This window comes from Amaranthus tricolor, chromosome 13, assembly GCF_026212465.1.
Source record: "Amaranthus tricolor cultivar Red isolate AtriRed21 chromosome 13, ASM2621246v1, whole genome shotgun sequence".
NCBI classification, from domain to species: Eukaryota; Viridiplantae; Streptophyta; class Magnoliopsida; order Caryophyllales; family Amaranthaceae; genus Amaranthus; species Amaranthus tricolor.
In genome coordinates, this window is record NC_080059.1 from 13,414,520 (window position 1) to 13,429,570 (window position 15,051).

The 15,051-nt window shown below is 34.6% G+C and overlaps 1 protein-coding gene across 1 annotated transcript; it reads right to left on the minus strand.

The window, feature by feature from the left end:
* Nucleotides 1–1,091: 1,091 nt before the first annotated feature.
* Nucleotides 1,092–12,961, minus strand: LOC130798094 (uncharacterized). The gene is made up of 10 exons (XM_057660960.1): nucleotides 12,792–12,961; nucleotides 12,008–12,085; nucleotides 11,774–11,928; nucleotides 9,302–9,589; nucleotides 7,864–7,993; nucleotides 6,813–6,920; nucleotides 6,265–6,367; nucleotides 6,059–6,184; nucleotides 5,433–5,626; nucleotides 1,092–1,363 (listed from the first exon to the last, which is right to left on the minus strand). The coding sequence occupies exons 2-10, from the start codon at nucleotides 12,058–12,060 to the stop codon at nucleotides 1,267–1,269; spliced, it is 1,254 nt and encodes a 417-aa protein (XP_057516943.1). The 5' UTR covers nucleotides 12,061–12,085; nucleotides 12,792–12,961; the 3' UTR covers nucleotides 1,092–1,266.
* Between the last annotated feature and the right edge of the window lie 2,090 nt (nucleotides 12,962–15,051).

Consider the following 15,051-nt stretch of genomic DNA (forward strand, 5'->3'; position numbering starts at 1 on the left):
GGTACTAGTGTTCCCTCCCCCCTTTCTGGATTTGTATATTCACTAATATTCTGTTATTTAAGTTAATTTTTTTAATTATTATTTAATTCAATTATATTATATTATTATTATTATCTGATAATTTTCGAATGAGTGCATATGACACTAAAATAATGTAGAATGGTGCAACCTTTAATTGATAAACCTAGATTCGTTATTGGCTTATTGCACACGTAAACCCTTTCCAATTTCGGGATTTGTCTATTGCTAAAGCCGATAAGCATAGCTGGACTTGTATTCACAACCTGTAGATGTAAATAAACTAGACCAGACTCGGGTCTTCTTGTGTTATCACCCAAAGAGTTGTCCTAGCGTATAAATTACACCTTTGCATTAATTTATGAACATATAAGACCTTTCCCTAGACTAGATCGGGGCAGCACGATAGAAATGACTCTTCAACAATTGAACGTTCTCTTGATAAAGGTTTTGTGAATCGTACAACCCAATAGTCGTAGGGATTCAAATCCCTACCTCTATTATCAAGACTGGGGTATTTGACAAACGACTGAAAGCTAATATCTAATTATAGTGATTGATTTGACTAGCAAATTTTAATAACTGATTTGACCAGCTGATTTTAAACTCTCTTTCATAATCGGCTTCTTCAAAAACACCTTATTCATAACAATAAGTTGTTTCCACCACCTGATATCAAACATTAGCATTGAATGACCACCCAACCCTCTATTTGCATCAAAATAAACTAAATTTGACCTATAAACTATTTTGCTAAACACTCTCACTATCTTTTAATGCCCCAAGTTACTCAATATCCTATCTAATAATATAACTTCCTCGTATATAACTCAATTCCTTTGTCAATAAAACACTACCTTACAACGGTTCATCACTTGATAGGGATTTTCTAGCCAATACTTCACCCTTTTTTGCGTGTTCTTGAATTCTTCACCACATTGATATACTTCACAATTACTTGTGAGTTGCTGCGAAGAGTATCCCCAATTACATGCTCTCAAGTTCCAGTAAATTCAGTATTTCAAGAAGAAAAGTAGGCATTGGGTACAAAGATGGATTGTGCAATAGTTGGATGGACACGGCATAGAAAAAGTAAGCATCAATAACAAATGATGAACGTAAATCAGCAATGCAGCAGTTTCAACAAATGCAGCAAACTCGAGCTGATGAATTAGAACCTCTTTCATAAAATCAAATTCGATACACTTCAAAATTTGATTAACATACCACATCAAAATAACCCAAGGGTTAATTTCCAGCTGCTAACTTTCTTTGTATAACCAAATCATCAACAGAGTAGTAATCTGCGATCAGCCTATACATGTATGATGGATTATGCCCTCCCCTGCAAAAATAAAAATAAAAAAAAATAAACAGAAACGAACCAAATTCAGAAGTTCTAAGCAACTATCACAACATAAATGGATCAAACAGAAATAAGTAATTGACGGCAAATAGCAACACCACGAATCATTAAGACCAAACAACTTTTTAAGAAAAAGCTTATTGAAATCAGTAATCTATATCAAGCAAACAGTTTGTCTTGTTGTTCAACGTATTTTTTACACTGTCAAAGTCTACAAAAGCATTAGCAGTGAAAGAATCATACTAGAGAGAACACCAAAGGGGTAAACCATACGTAGGACTCAAGACAAAACAGCTCATGTCCTCGAGTTACCAGAGTATTCATTGATGAATAAAGAACTGTGAAGTGATGCTTACAGACAAACATTTTATTTTGGCTGTACAAAAGCCACAAAAAAAGATAGCTTTAAAACCGGAGTAGAGGACAGTGCTATCAAAAAACAGTTGGTTTCTTTCTTTCCAAGGCTCACAAATGTAAGAACACGTACATTAACAGGAGTTTTTAGTCTTCCCACAAACGACAAGGAAAACCATGAGACTTCCATTAAAAAATTGCAAGGCCCTAAAAGTTAAACTAACATTCCAAATTCTTGAAATTGAAATTTCTCCCCAATACTGACAGGCCTTCAAGCAGTAGCATTATAATAATTCCAATAACATTCCAAGCCAACACTTTCGAAATAGTTGCCAATTAATAGGCCAATACCGACATTTTGATCCAAACCAACCTTGCCGACCTAACTTGGCAACTACTAGCGATTTGCAATTTGCATCTTATGCTTCTAAAGGCCCACTCCATGAGGAAGAAAAATCAAGGGGAGCCACGAACCAAGGTTATCGACAACATCAAGCATTATGAGGATGTTTGACAATGCATCATCTTCATTTGCACATGTCTAGATCCATTTTCCCTAAAGAGTTTCATACACCGACAGTGAGGGCTTAATATCAAGACCTCCACAATGACTCGGTCAACAAACATCAGCCCAACTTATTTCCAAACAAGCACATTTTTACTTGCAGCAACAGTGGGTACATAGATAGAGTAGATAAGTTCTCCTTAAAGAGTGCTCCTAATTAATGTTAATCTCCCCACTCACCAAAATTTTAAATTCCAAGCATTAAGTTTTGATTCTGATTTGAGATCTCTCCATACCAAGATCCTAAACCAGTGTTACCTACTTCAACGAATTGCAACTTTATTAAGCAGACTTTTAGGCATTTAGGTGAATTGCAAGTAGCAAATTAAGTAACACAGTGTAAAAAAGAAAAAAAACGCATCGCATCGCATCTTCCACGTGATAGGTTTTCAAAAACAACGAACCGATATTTTTCGCGTTGTAAAGGGGGAAAACCGTGTTTTTGGCCGTATCAAGGGATATTTTATGATTGCGACTGATATTTAGGCGTTATGATAAGCACATCACTCTGGTTACCACATCACCGTTCCGTTACCGCGATCGCAAAAGCTACCACATTTTAACACTATGGTAACACAGTCCTAAAGAAACACAAGCACACTTGAAAGGACCAAGAGGTGAAGCCACGTAAGTTAAAGAAACTCTTCTAAGATATACATATACTTCTATACTGCGTTCCACAAAATAAGATTTGATTCGTTGCGAGAAACAAAAATGAAAAAAACGTTAACAGAGTTTTGGGAACTAGGAAACGCAATTTGACCAAATAGGAGTGTTTGGCAATTGGATGTTGGCTTTTTAAGTTGGCTTGTTTAACCAATAGAAATGTTAGGTGTTTTTACTGGCATTTAAGCAAGTTGAAAAAGTCAGCTGTTTATAGAGATGTTGGTAAATTTAGGTATTGGTTGTTGGCTGTTTATTAGAGAAAAAGTGGATAAATAAGCCAAAAGCCAACCAAAAAAGCTAACTGGAGTATTTTTTTATTTTGGTTTAAAAGCTAGCTTTTTAGCTGGCTTAAAAGCCATTCACCAAACACTATTTTTGGTTGTTTAACCAACCAACAAGCCAAAAGCGAAAAGTCAACCAAAAAGCTACGCAAAAAGCCATAAACCAAACACCCCCAAATGTTCCATAAATAAATGCAACATTAGAATTGGTTGGGTTAAAACCCCACACGATAAAAAAAATGTTTTCTAATAAAAATATTATGTAATTGAGGTGTGCTCTTAAAGTTAAATAATAAGTTTTATCAGACGACCATCAAAACGGCGCTACTGTATTGATCAGAATGTTGTGCTTTTAGAAAGGAACATAGTAGAAAGATAAGAGTAGCGAAAATGTGGATGCTTCGATAAATAAGTGGACATACCTCGAGGGATAAAATTTAAAAAGAAGATATAAGAAAGGGCTTAGAAGTTGCAAATACTGAGGAAAAGATGAAAGAAAATCGTTTAAGATGGTTTCAGAATGTGCAAAGACGATAGTATTAACGAACAGGTAAGGAAGATAGAAAGGTGGAGCTTGGAAGACATAAAAAGAAGGCGAGGAAGACCGAATATGACTTGGAGCACATGAGCAAAAAAGGATATGAATGTCCTAGACTTATAAATTGAGATAGTAGAAAATCAGAATGAATGGAGAAAAAAAATCCATATGGACGGGCAATGAAATTGACATATCCATTCATATAGCCGACCACAATTTTTTGGGATTAGGGCTCGATATTGTTGTTGATTGACAAAAATATTATTTTACTTATTTTTCCTTTATGTAATATTAAAATAAAATAACACTAATTATTCGATATATTTAAAGACTAATCACTAACAAAACATATAGTATAAATAAGCAAGACAAAAAAACTAAAGAGAAAAGTAATGTTCACAAGACATATGTGGACATCACAAAAGGACAGGAGGCAAGGGTCAACAAAAAGCAGGCAGGGCAAAAGGGCGAGACAGCTGTAAATAATAAAAATGAAAAAGATAAACATTGAGGAGCCAAGTAAGTTTTAGGGTATAAATTTGCTTATTTGATTGTTCGTTACACATCCTCCCCCTCTCCCTAGATATCCATGTCTTAGTGAGAAAGGCAGCGTAAGACAGTCTTACTCAAGACCCCTTGGCAGTTCCCTCCCCACCCCCTTTTTTTAAAACCCTCTTACCTACTAGTGACCAATAATTGCTCAATGAACATATTAATGAAGATATCTATATGCAAGCATTTGGTCTGGGCACTTTAGTCCGAGTTGGGATCATTGCAATGACCCAGATCATAATGACGTATTTTTATTTATTTTTTTCCACACTGCAATTTGTTCCCACTCAATGAAGATTTCTTAGTTTCAGGATTTGAATTTGATTATGTCAGCTTTGAAAAAAGGTTGTAGAATGTTTATTTAGAACTCGTGAGGAAGAGATGTTGAGAGATTTATATATGTATCGACAGGTTCACCAATGGTGGTTGTTTCATCCCATTGTCAGCTCCTTCCATGTCATCATTGTCCAAGGTGTTACACAAACTGATAAAATAATCACTTGGACCATGCTATCTACTGATATTTCAAAAGGGACCAAAAACAAATGGGATAAGCACCAACGTGTGGACTTGAAATACAACATATTGACTCCTCCAATTGCAAATTGATTCTTAATCCATCCCGGTCATTCCCCAGAGTGAGAAGCATGGTGCCTTTCCGGCACCTATTTCTAAAGAATAAACTGCTTGTGCAATTATTATTTTGTTTAGAATTTTTCCCACAGAATGGTGTCTAATAATCCTACCGATGGAAAGAAATTTAGCATACATATGTACAACTTTTAACTCATGATACGTATTGTACTTGCACCTTTTCCTTGTACAACCAAATCATGGGGAGCTCCATAGGAATGATCAAGCGTCATTTATGCCTTTGACTTCTTTCTTTTTCCTTCTGTTTTTTTTTTCTTGGGGGGGATAAAAGTAAGGAATGTTAGATATTTTGAGATCACTGTCAAGATGTCTTGTGACATAAAAATAAACGATTTGCAAAGGCATTTTGTAGAGCGCAAAACATCAATGGAAAACATAAAAAGTTGTGTAGCATAACTGTAGCATTTAGAATAAAAGGAGGAACCACAAAGAGCTTACGTGTCAGTAATAAAGAGACTAACGAGCTTTGGTGGCACATAATCAAATGCAGGGTTAACCACATGAAGCAGCGGTTCACCATTGCCACTTCCAAAATCAAAACAATCTGAGAACTCTCCAAAATCGAGCAAATCAGAAGGGGATTTCAGCTCATTAAGTAAGACCTCCGGATTGTGAGGATACAATGGGCATAACTGCAACATAGGAATTCAACACAAGGAAATCGTGAGCTATATAAATATCATAAATCATCCCAAGGAGAAAGCAAAACAGAAGCCACAAAATTAACATTAAATAGACAAACAAGTAATTTTTTGCAGGGAAAAGTATTACAGTTAATTTGCATCACAGTTCACATCATGTAGGGAAAATTATGATTTTGAGGTAAAATTAAACAAGCTCAACAAAAAAAGAGCTTAAAACGAGACAGCAAAATATGTACCACTGGCCAACAGAGCAGTCTTAAGATTTTTAAGACCAGAAGATCAGGAATCATGTATTTCTTTTAATAACACCCACAATTCAAATGGTCCCACTATTTTTAATCTTTGTGCTATATACAATTGTTGCAATTTCTTGGGGACGGGGAGTAAATGCTTAATAATAATGAGATCATAAACAATTACCTTGTGACTTCCGGCCACTACCACAAATGGGACCGCATGTCTTTGGGCCGCAAGAGCAACCATATTCAAACCAACAGGGGCTATCAGTCCACCATTAGCCATGATGGCATGAGCTCCAACAATTACCTTCACAAACGAAGTTACAAATTTTGAATTGCTACATTCAAGAAAAAACGGACATGTAAATTGGAGAAATGATGAAATACCATATTAACACGAGATATCATGGCAAAAACAGCAGAGTCTGTGATTACAGTGGTCTGCAGACCTCTTGCCGCTAATTCCTTGGCAAGAACATGCCCTTGATACCTAATTCCAACATTGTAGTTAAAATAGTGAAAACTTAAGATAATACACAATGAAATTTTTATGGAAACTAATAGCCTTCTAATAAATATAGCAAATGCCAACTTTCCATTCCCTTTAGTTGGAAAGAACTTTATGAGGTTAGGACATCTACCTACATTCTAAGTAATATCAGCATTAGCAACGATCTTGAGAAAGCAAAGATAAACAAAATCCACAATTGGATAACACATTTTCACAAATAAGAGATGCAAGCTTAGCAATTTCGTAGTATACCACATATCTCTTTTCTTTATAAAGATCTTAGCACAATACTAATTAAAGGGCTATGAACTCTCAACCGTATTACACTCGTACGCAGGGAGAACAATCAACTACTAATTGTCTATCAATATCTTTTCTCCTTTTTAATTCTTTCTCGAAAGAAAAAATGAAGCTTGAAAAGTACCTTGGAGCACCTTCAGCCACAAAAACTCTGAATGATCGCTTCTTCTCCTTTGCTGCGCAGAGAAATTCCATCACTGTTCTAGAGCTACCTAAAGTCAATATCACCTCACTACAACAAAATTAGCCATGGTTGAATTAGCAGCTAGTATACTCCAGGCATTCAAAGGACCAAAAAACAAATTGGAAGTCTTAAATCAAAATAAAGTGCAAATTCACATATTTACACTTGTAGTTCCATGTATCTTTGCTATGACAAAGTTAGTAGTTATACTTAAAAAATCTGAAAAGATAATTACCAAGAAAGCGATTAAAAAGGCATGACCACTAATTTAGTGTAGCCGACAAAAAGATGCTTAATGTTACAGATAGCCGACTAATTTAGTGGGTAGTGGCCTACTGGGTGGGTGGGTGGGTGGTGGGCGGTGGGTATGAGGCTTACATACCCCCATACACAACCACATTTGCCTGCCTCATATCAACATTACACAATATATTGTTTACTAGAAAAAAGCTTCTACATCTTTCTAAGAACATTTTATTTAGTTATATATGTTAGATAATTCAGCCTCAAACAACTTTGATAAACTTTCAAGTTCACTATTATGTATTCATTGGTCTTTTTAATGATAATACATAGGTGGGTATGTGGAGAGCATAGCCACGGAGGGTATACGATATACCAAATTAGATGATGGTATTGGGGTAGTTCAAAAATGCATTTTTGGTTGCAATTACGGTAACATTTGACAGTGATGTGTTATCAAGGATTCAAGGTTAATGTAGTTGTCCCCCAAATATCAGCCTAAAATATCCCTTGAATCATCCTAGAACGTGATTTTTATGCTTCTACAATGCGAATAATAGATTTATTACGAATAAGCTGATACATTCTTGCTGGCATGAATTAGAAGTTGGAATATCACAACTCAATGAGAAGAAAACATAAATAAATAAACAGCATCACACAAATTTTGCAAATCTGTGACTCAATAAGTGTAAAACAATTGATAATTAATCAATGAAAAAGTTAAGCAGCGGAAACAAGAACATACTTTTGATGGATGTGCTCAATAGCTTGTTCGGCAATCTGTTCATGGCAAGTAGTAATATCCTGAATGAGTTCATTAACTGCTTCAATGACATCATGCTTTAATTTTCGGCTTCTGGAGCTCTTATCAGCAGCTGCAGGAATTACAACGACTAGTTTATTACTCTTACTAGCTCTATATAATAGTACAATCTACTCTGCTTCTGCATTTTAGATGCCCAAATCATAACAATAATATTCATCCTATTACTCACATAAGATGGCTTTCACTTTCAGCTACCCATTATTTCTATCTAGAAAAACAAGAATGTTTTCTAACGCATGTAAACAAGTCAGGCTATATCATTAATGGTTTGCCAAGGTCATGATTAGGGGTACAACCATAGTATGACAAAAAATTTCATTTTTACAACAGACAATTAAATTTAACAGTCAAAGCGATAAGAAGCAATTGCTTGTCACTGCCTCCAGTATAAGCTACTTTGTTGTTTGCTCTTGCTAAAAAGTACACTGCACAAAAGTTGGGTGATTTCATATTTTTCTAACCGCGAGCAGTAAATGTTCTTTTCATTAATGTTTACCAACTCTAACTTGTGTTTTATCTTAGTTTCTTTAGCTAATCTATTGTTCTTTGCATCTCTTAATATAACTGCTCAGGCGATTTTTTTAATTCTTGTATCTTTGTATCAAACCTCAAGTAATAATGTTGTAACATCCTCTTTTATAAACATATACCAGAGAACTTAAAAGGTGCAGTGTACATCTCTTTTTCACTAAGTATACATCTCATTGATCATTCACTTATGCACAACTTTGATTTTAATCTTATATATTTTTGTTATGTATTTGCAAAATAATTATTCAACATTCTCATACTCAATTTTTGTGATTACATTTTACTACAAAAATAATTCAGTAGCTTGTAAAATTATAATGTAGTATACTTTTCAACTAGAAAAGAAATCACCTAATTTATCTTTTTGTTACAGCTTCATCAGCTAAGCGAACCTCCAAGAGCTGGCTTGTAGAACAAAATCAACCTCCAAGAGCTAGCTTATATAACAGCTAAGCAAACCGCCAAGAGCAAAGTAGTAGAACAGCTAAGCTAACCTCTAAGTCTAAAAACAACTTGTAGAACAGGAACAGCTAAGCTAACACTTCATGACACACCAAGAGCTAGCTTATATTTCCAACAAAATTGTTGAAACATAATAAGATCAGTGCTAAGCACCAAACCCCAAATTCCAGATATTCTGTAATTTGTCATATTGTAATAGAAATTATTCAAGCCACCAAACATTTGGAAAATTCACGGCTAATCAGTTCACAGAGTCTACATATGCTCATTGATATTTGAAATATCCATCAAACAACTATGAGAAGGCTTAATTTTTCAAGAAGAAAATGACACAACCACTGAAACTACAAACAGTGCAACTTACATTTGCTTTTCCCTTCAGAATCACCCCCAGATGAAGAAGTATGGGGAACAGCATTGGGATCAGGAACGTCCTCAAGTAGAGTCTGCAAAGATGGTGGGCGCAAAGTGCTTCTTGCTGCAGCAGCTACAGCAGCTGCTGACAGGACAGGGTGATCATCCTTGTCATCATCATCATCATCATCACTTCCAACAGAAATGTTCAGGTCACCTATAGACGCTGTAGTAAGAGATAAATCCTCTTCCCTAATAATGTGCAGCACCCTCCGAATAATATTACCAACAGCAAGCTCTGCAAATAAACACAAATGAAAGTCACTAGAAGTTCCTACAAAATGTATCCTGGAAATGAGGTGCAACCATGCAAGAAGCCATGAGGTGAAAGTACAACTAGTACCTAATTACTATTAACTTGTTTTTCTGATTTGATTTTAACCTATTTTATGATATAGCTTGATCATAATACATGATATGAGGGTGTACTGTTATTAAGAAAATCTTACACTAGATAGTACTTATATGACTAAAGATGCACTAATTAAACTCATACCCTAGCTAAACTTTCCGGCCACTCTAATACCTAACTTACCGGATCCCGTCTAACTGTCAAAAGCAATATGACTGTTGTAAGATCGCCTATAACTTAAGGGTTCTTACAAGCTCTTAACAATGAACAAAGGAAAGAACGATGAAGGTGGGTGAGAGGGATGAATGTTGAATGGAAAAGGAGCAAGTTTTTGTTGTTTTTATACTAAATTTTCGAACGAAAACAAAAGGAAACGATAATGGCTAACTCAATACTCACTATAATTCCATGTAGCAAATAAGGAGGCTCTTAAAGCACAAGTGTATTCGCCAATTACACTAAGCATAAGAACTTTTGCAAATACGAATCTAATCCAAAAATCATATAAACAACGAGAATTTGAAACAAAGTTGTTTCGGGTTTTTCTTTATCATTATTTCACTGATAACAATGGAGTACAAGCTAAGCCATATATAAGAAAGCAAAAACGAAAAATAACTACTCAAAACTACTAGTGGAAACCGTGAGGGAGAGCCAGCCACAACCGTTTGGTAGTTACCAAAAGTGGCCGGTTGGTATCTACTTGGTAACCACCTCCCATGTGCTCCATTTGCGGGAAATAACTCCCCACAATGAGTAACTCCTTACGTAACTTTCGTCCCATGCTTTCCTACTTACAAAACCAAAAATAACTACTAGAAACTAACTCTAACTTCTATTAACTACCACTACTATAAATAACTTACATAAAATAACTACCTAGCTAAGATGGACTAAACTAGGACTTTGAAGATGACGGTTTTGAGAAAATATTCCACACGCCAAGATGCTTGAAACTTGACTAGGATTTTCGACCCCCTTTTTGTGCATGATTAAACAATTAATTCAATTAACTCTTCACTTTGGCGTCACAAGTGGATCAAATGTGGACTGAAATTCTTGGTGTGTTTGCGCGCCTTTGCTTGATCGTCATCTTTGTTTGCTTCATAATCTTGTGCTGTCATACTTGCCTAAAGACTTCTAAAATACTTGAAGTAAAATGACATTTTAACTAAAACACTTAACATTTAACTTAAAAATAAAAGGTTCGACTCAAATACAAACAAACTGAAAGCTGACTCAAAAACAAACAAACTGAAAGCTAAGTAAATAAAATTCGGATTTGATTAAGACAAGGCTTGAACTAAGGATGATCTTTGAAAGGTGGATTAAAAGATTGCTTGTTGAATGAGGGTGGTGCGCCAACACTGACTCAGGCCCTTGACAACTCTACAAGATCAAAAAATTCATATGACTACAACATTTATGATGTTGTTACCAGAATGACAGCAAAACCACATAAAAAACCCAGAAAGAGATAGGAGAGTGAAAACAGTCACTACTAATGAAAGATCTTCTCATGCTTACGGCTACCGCCTCTCTATTTTATTGTCATTAGAACTAAATAAGACTCAAAATACCACCTCTCAATAGCAATGCTATGGAAAAAGTTTATGCAACAAAATTGTATCTTCCTCTTTATGATATGGCATACTCACGCGACAGACATACTAACCCAACAAAACAAAAGGAAATTTCATGTGTCAAAAATATAAATAAATTGGAAAGAGCAACGCATAAGATCAACCACTGCCAGATGACCAAGAGATTCTCCCTTAGCCTTTTAAGGGGGGATGGTAAGGGAGAGAGAAGGGAGTGCAAGCACAAACTACAAAGCAACATAATGTGCCATACCAAACATTTGACCTTATTTTGAACAAAACAAGACCTTATGCTAAGAAGGAAATTCTTCCACTGCCTTTCCTATTTCACCCTCTCTCCTAAAGCTCCTACTTTTAACTTGATTTTCGATAATTTGATATTTATGAGCTATCCTATGAAATTTACGCAGAAAATCAAAAGAACGGCCTTCTACCCATGATTTGCTATGTAGACAGTAAAGAGGCCTACCAACAGGATTTGCAGCAATCAGCTGCTCTCCAACAGCCTTTATAGCATTAATAAGAGCACCGGCCTGATTTGTATACGGAATTCTTTGTTGTGATATAACTGAACGAAGCAACTCTGCTGTGTGCCTAGCCGTGGCTTGTGACCCCTCAATTTTGCTAAGAAACCAAAAACTGATGAGAATTAAAAATCACATTTTTTATGTAATTTGTAAGAAAATCTTAAAAAAACACTCACCGTTTCCTAAGTTTGTTTTGAAAATCATTAACAAGAGAGTGTAAGTCGGGCATTTTTACTTATTTCCAATACTTAAACCTGAAAACATGAAGCACATACATATTACTTTTCACACTTAATCAACTACTACTACACTCTGAAGAAATTATTTGTTTTTCCAATAACAAGAATTCCACACCAACACCATGAGACCTAAATATCTTGTATTTGTTAAGTAAGCAACTCAAACCAACGTATGAACAATGAATCCAAGCCGTGAAAGCAATGTTTATAACTGTTTAGTAGCAATTTAAACCAACATATGAACATTACAATGTTTTCGAAACCCTAAATCTCAATTGGACAAATTGATAGCGGTAGGCAGTAATTTAAATTAAAAAATAAAAGCCAAACTAATCCAACTTTCAGCAACGATTCAACAGAATCTAGAAAGTAATATATGCTAAAGCATTGAAATTCAGTGCTAATATACCAAACCAATATATGAAACATAGGAACCGTTTTCAAAACCCTAAGTCACAATGGGACAAAATTTGGAAGTAGGCAATAAATTGAATTAGAAGAACAGCAAATTAATAGAATTTTCAACAAAAAGTACACAAAGTAAAGCAAATGAAATACTACATATTAAACAATTTATCGAATTCAGTTTGGAAATATTAAAGCTTTAATTCACCGTCGACAATAAGAACAATCAAATTCTAAATCCCTAAAATACAAAATCGTAAAATATTACCATTAATTTGTAGAGCCCTAGAATAAAAGAGGAAAAGCAGAGAGCTACCTTACAGAAGAAAATTTTCAAAACCCACGATATCTGGATGTAATTGGTTAGATTCTCTTGTTTGATTTTTTTATCCTTTCAGCGTTCTTCGTAGTTCACTGGGTTTCAGCCGAGCTCAGAATCGCTATGTGTTGTTAGACGTTTGATAATAAGTGGGAATCGGAACTGCTGTTTTATGCGTTGTGTCTCACTGTATTTTTAATAGTTAAATTCGACAAGCATTCAATTTTCATAAAACGATATCATTTTTGTAAGATTTTTTCACATGGTAGTATCTAGTATATGTTTTATCTAACTGTCGTAGTATTTTTTGTTAAATTCATATTAATTTCCGTTTAATTCATTATTTTGACGTTTCTACCCTTATTAAGTATTGGTTGTTGTCTTTATAATTTGCCCTAAACCATTTTTATACTCTCAAATGTTTAATTCACCATTTTGACATTTAATTCACTATTAATTCATCAAAGCTCTCAAATGTATGTCACAATTTTATTTTCATTCAAATTGTTGTCTTTATAATTTACCTTCATTAAGTACATATGTATTAGTGCTTGAAATGCACCTTTTGAATTTTATAATCCTAATTAAGTACATTAAGTGAACATTATGGCTTATGTAATAGTTCTTAAGGCACCTTTTGTCAGAAATGCCAACAATTTGAATGAAAACAAAGTTGTTACAACATTTAAGAGCGTTGATGAATTAAAATGGTGAATAAAACGTCAAAATGGTGAATAAAACGTCAAAATGGTGAATTAAACATTTGAGAGCATAAAAATGGCTTAAGGCAAATTATAAAGACAACAACTAACACTTAATAAGGGTAAAAACATCAAAATGATGACTTAAACGGAAATTGACAAGAATTTAGCGAAAAATGCTAGGTAGTTAGATAAGGCATAAATTGGATGCTACCATAAAGAAAAATCTTATAAAAGTGCTACCACTTGCATTTCATAAAAGTTCGATGCTATAATATGAAATTTCTCTAATAATAATAATAAGTAGTATTAAAAAGGGAATTATATGGACATTCAATGATAAGATGATCATGTGACTATGGAGCAATAGAGCATAATACACGCCTAGTAGATATAGGCTAACCCATGCAAGTCTTCATCGTTTAGATTAGGAAATTAACTTAAGGAGAAGTAAATCAATAATAAGTTATGGCTTTCCATGATACAAGTTCCTAACTGCTAAGATGGTTGCATTAAGCTTTGGATATTTTGAACTCATGTTGTGCCAAGAGACAATCCTATCCCACCAAATTACAATAATGGTTTTTGTTTTATATTCTTTCTTAGCATCCAAGAACAAGAGTTTAGGAGAACCTTTTTCATCATGTTGGCTTATTTTATATAATACGCATGCACTTTTCACCCATAATCGATTTTTTTATATTGATGCCCCATAGGTGATTAATGATATATGTTTGATTCCAAATCACAAAATTCTTCAAATTTTGTCTCCCATAAGCCTTTAGAAGGCATATTACGAACTCTTCTTGAGTTCTCGATACATAACCATAAGTAGGATTTGCAGGTTGCTTGGACAAAGTTTACGATTTATTTGGCAATCGGAATATATGGCTTGAAAAACTTGAATACTAGCTAACACACTACCTATGAGTTGTAGTCTTCTAGCATAAGACAAGGTTTTGGAGGTCCAGTTTTGAATTATGTGATGTTCTGTTTACTTAAGCACACAGGAATTCCAAGATATTTAAAAAGGGTGTCCGCTCTAGGCTCTAACATATCTAACTCTTAGATTATAACAATTATACCATCTTTATAAATTGCACACTTTTCAGAGTTTGTAGCAAGTCCAAAAGCAAATGAACAATTCTCAAATTCACTCATCAACCTTTTTATAGACTATTTCTTTCACAAACAATAATATATAGATCATTAGCAAAAAAGGAGATGTGTAATGTTAACTCTCTTGTATCTAGGATGGAAGGTAAAGTTCTTATCCCACTCATAACATTTATCCTTCTTAAGAGATAATCCATATCTATAACAAAGAGATAAGCCGATACTGAATCTCTATGTCTCAATCCTTTTGCAACTTTTAATAGTTTGGGGTGTAACACCCCTACCTGTTAGACCGCCGATGACTACCCATGGAGATTATAAACTGGCCCCACAAATCAACACAAGTCTTTTCAGCGCGCTTTGGCCTCAATTGTGCACACCTAGGAAAATTTCCCATGAGGTCACCCATCCTAAAATTGCTCCCCACCAAACACGCTTAA

Excerpts from the sequence above, each read along its gene's own strand:
- LOC130798094 (XM_057660960.1), bottom strand. The coding sequence starts at position 12,060 with ATGCCCGACTTACACTCTCTTGTTAATGATTTTCAAAACAAACTTAGG. Across the intron at positions 11,929-12,007 it reads CAAAACAAACTTAGGAAACG|CAAAATTGAGGGGTCACAAG; the intron begins GTGAGTGTTTTT and ends TTGGTTTCTTAG. Across the intron at positions 5,627-6,058 it reads TAGTGGCCGGAAGTCACAAG|TTATGCCCATTGTATCCTCA; the intron begins GTAATTGTTTAT and ends CCTATGTTGCAG.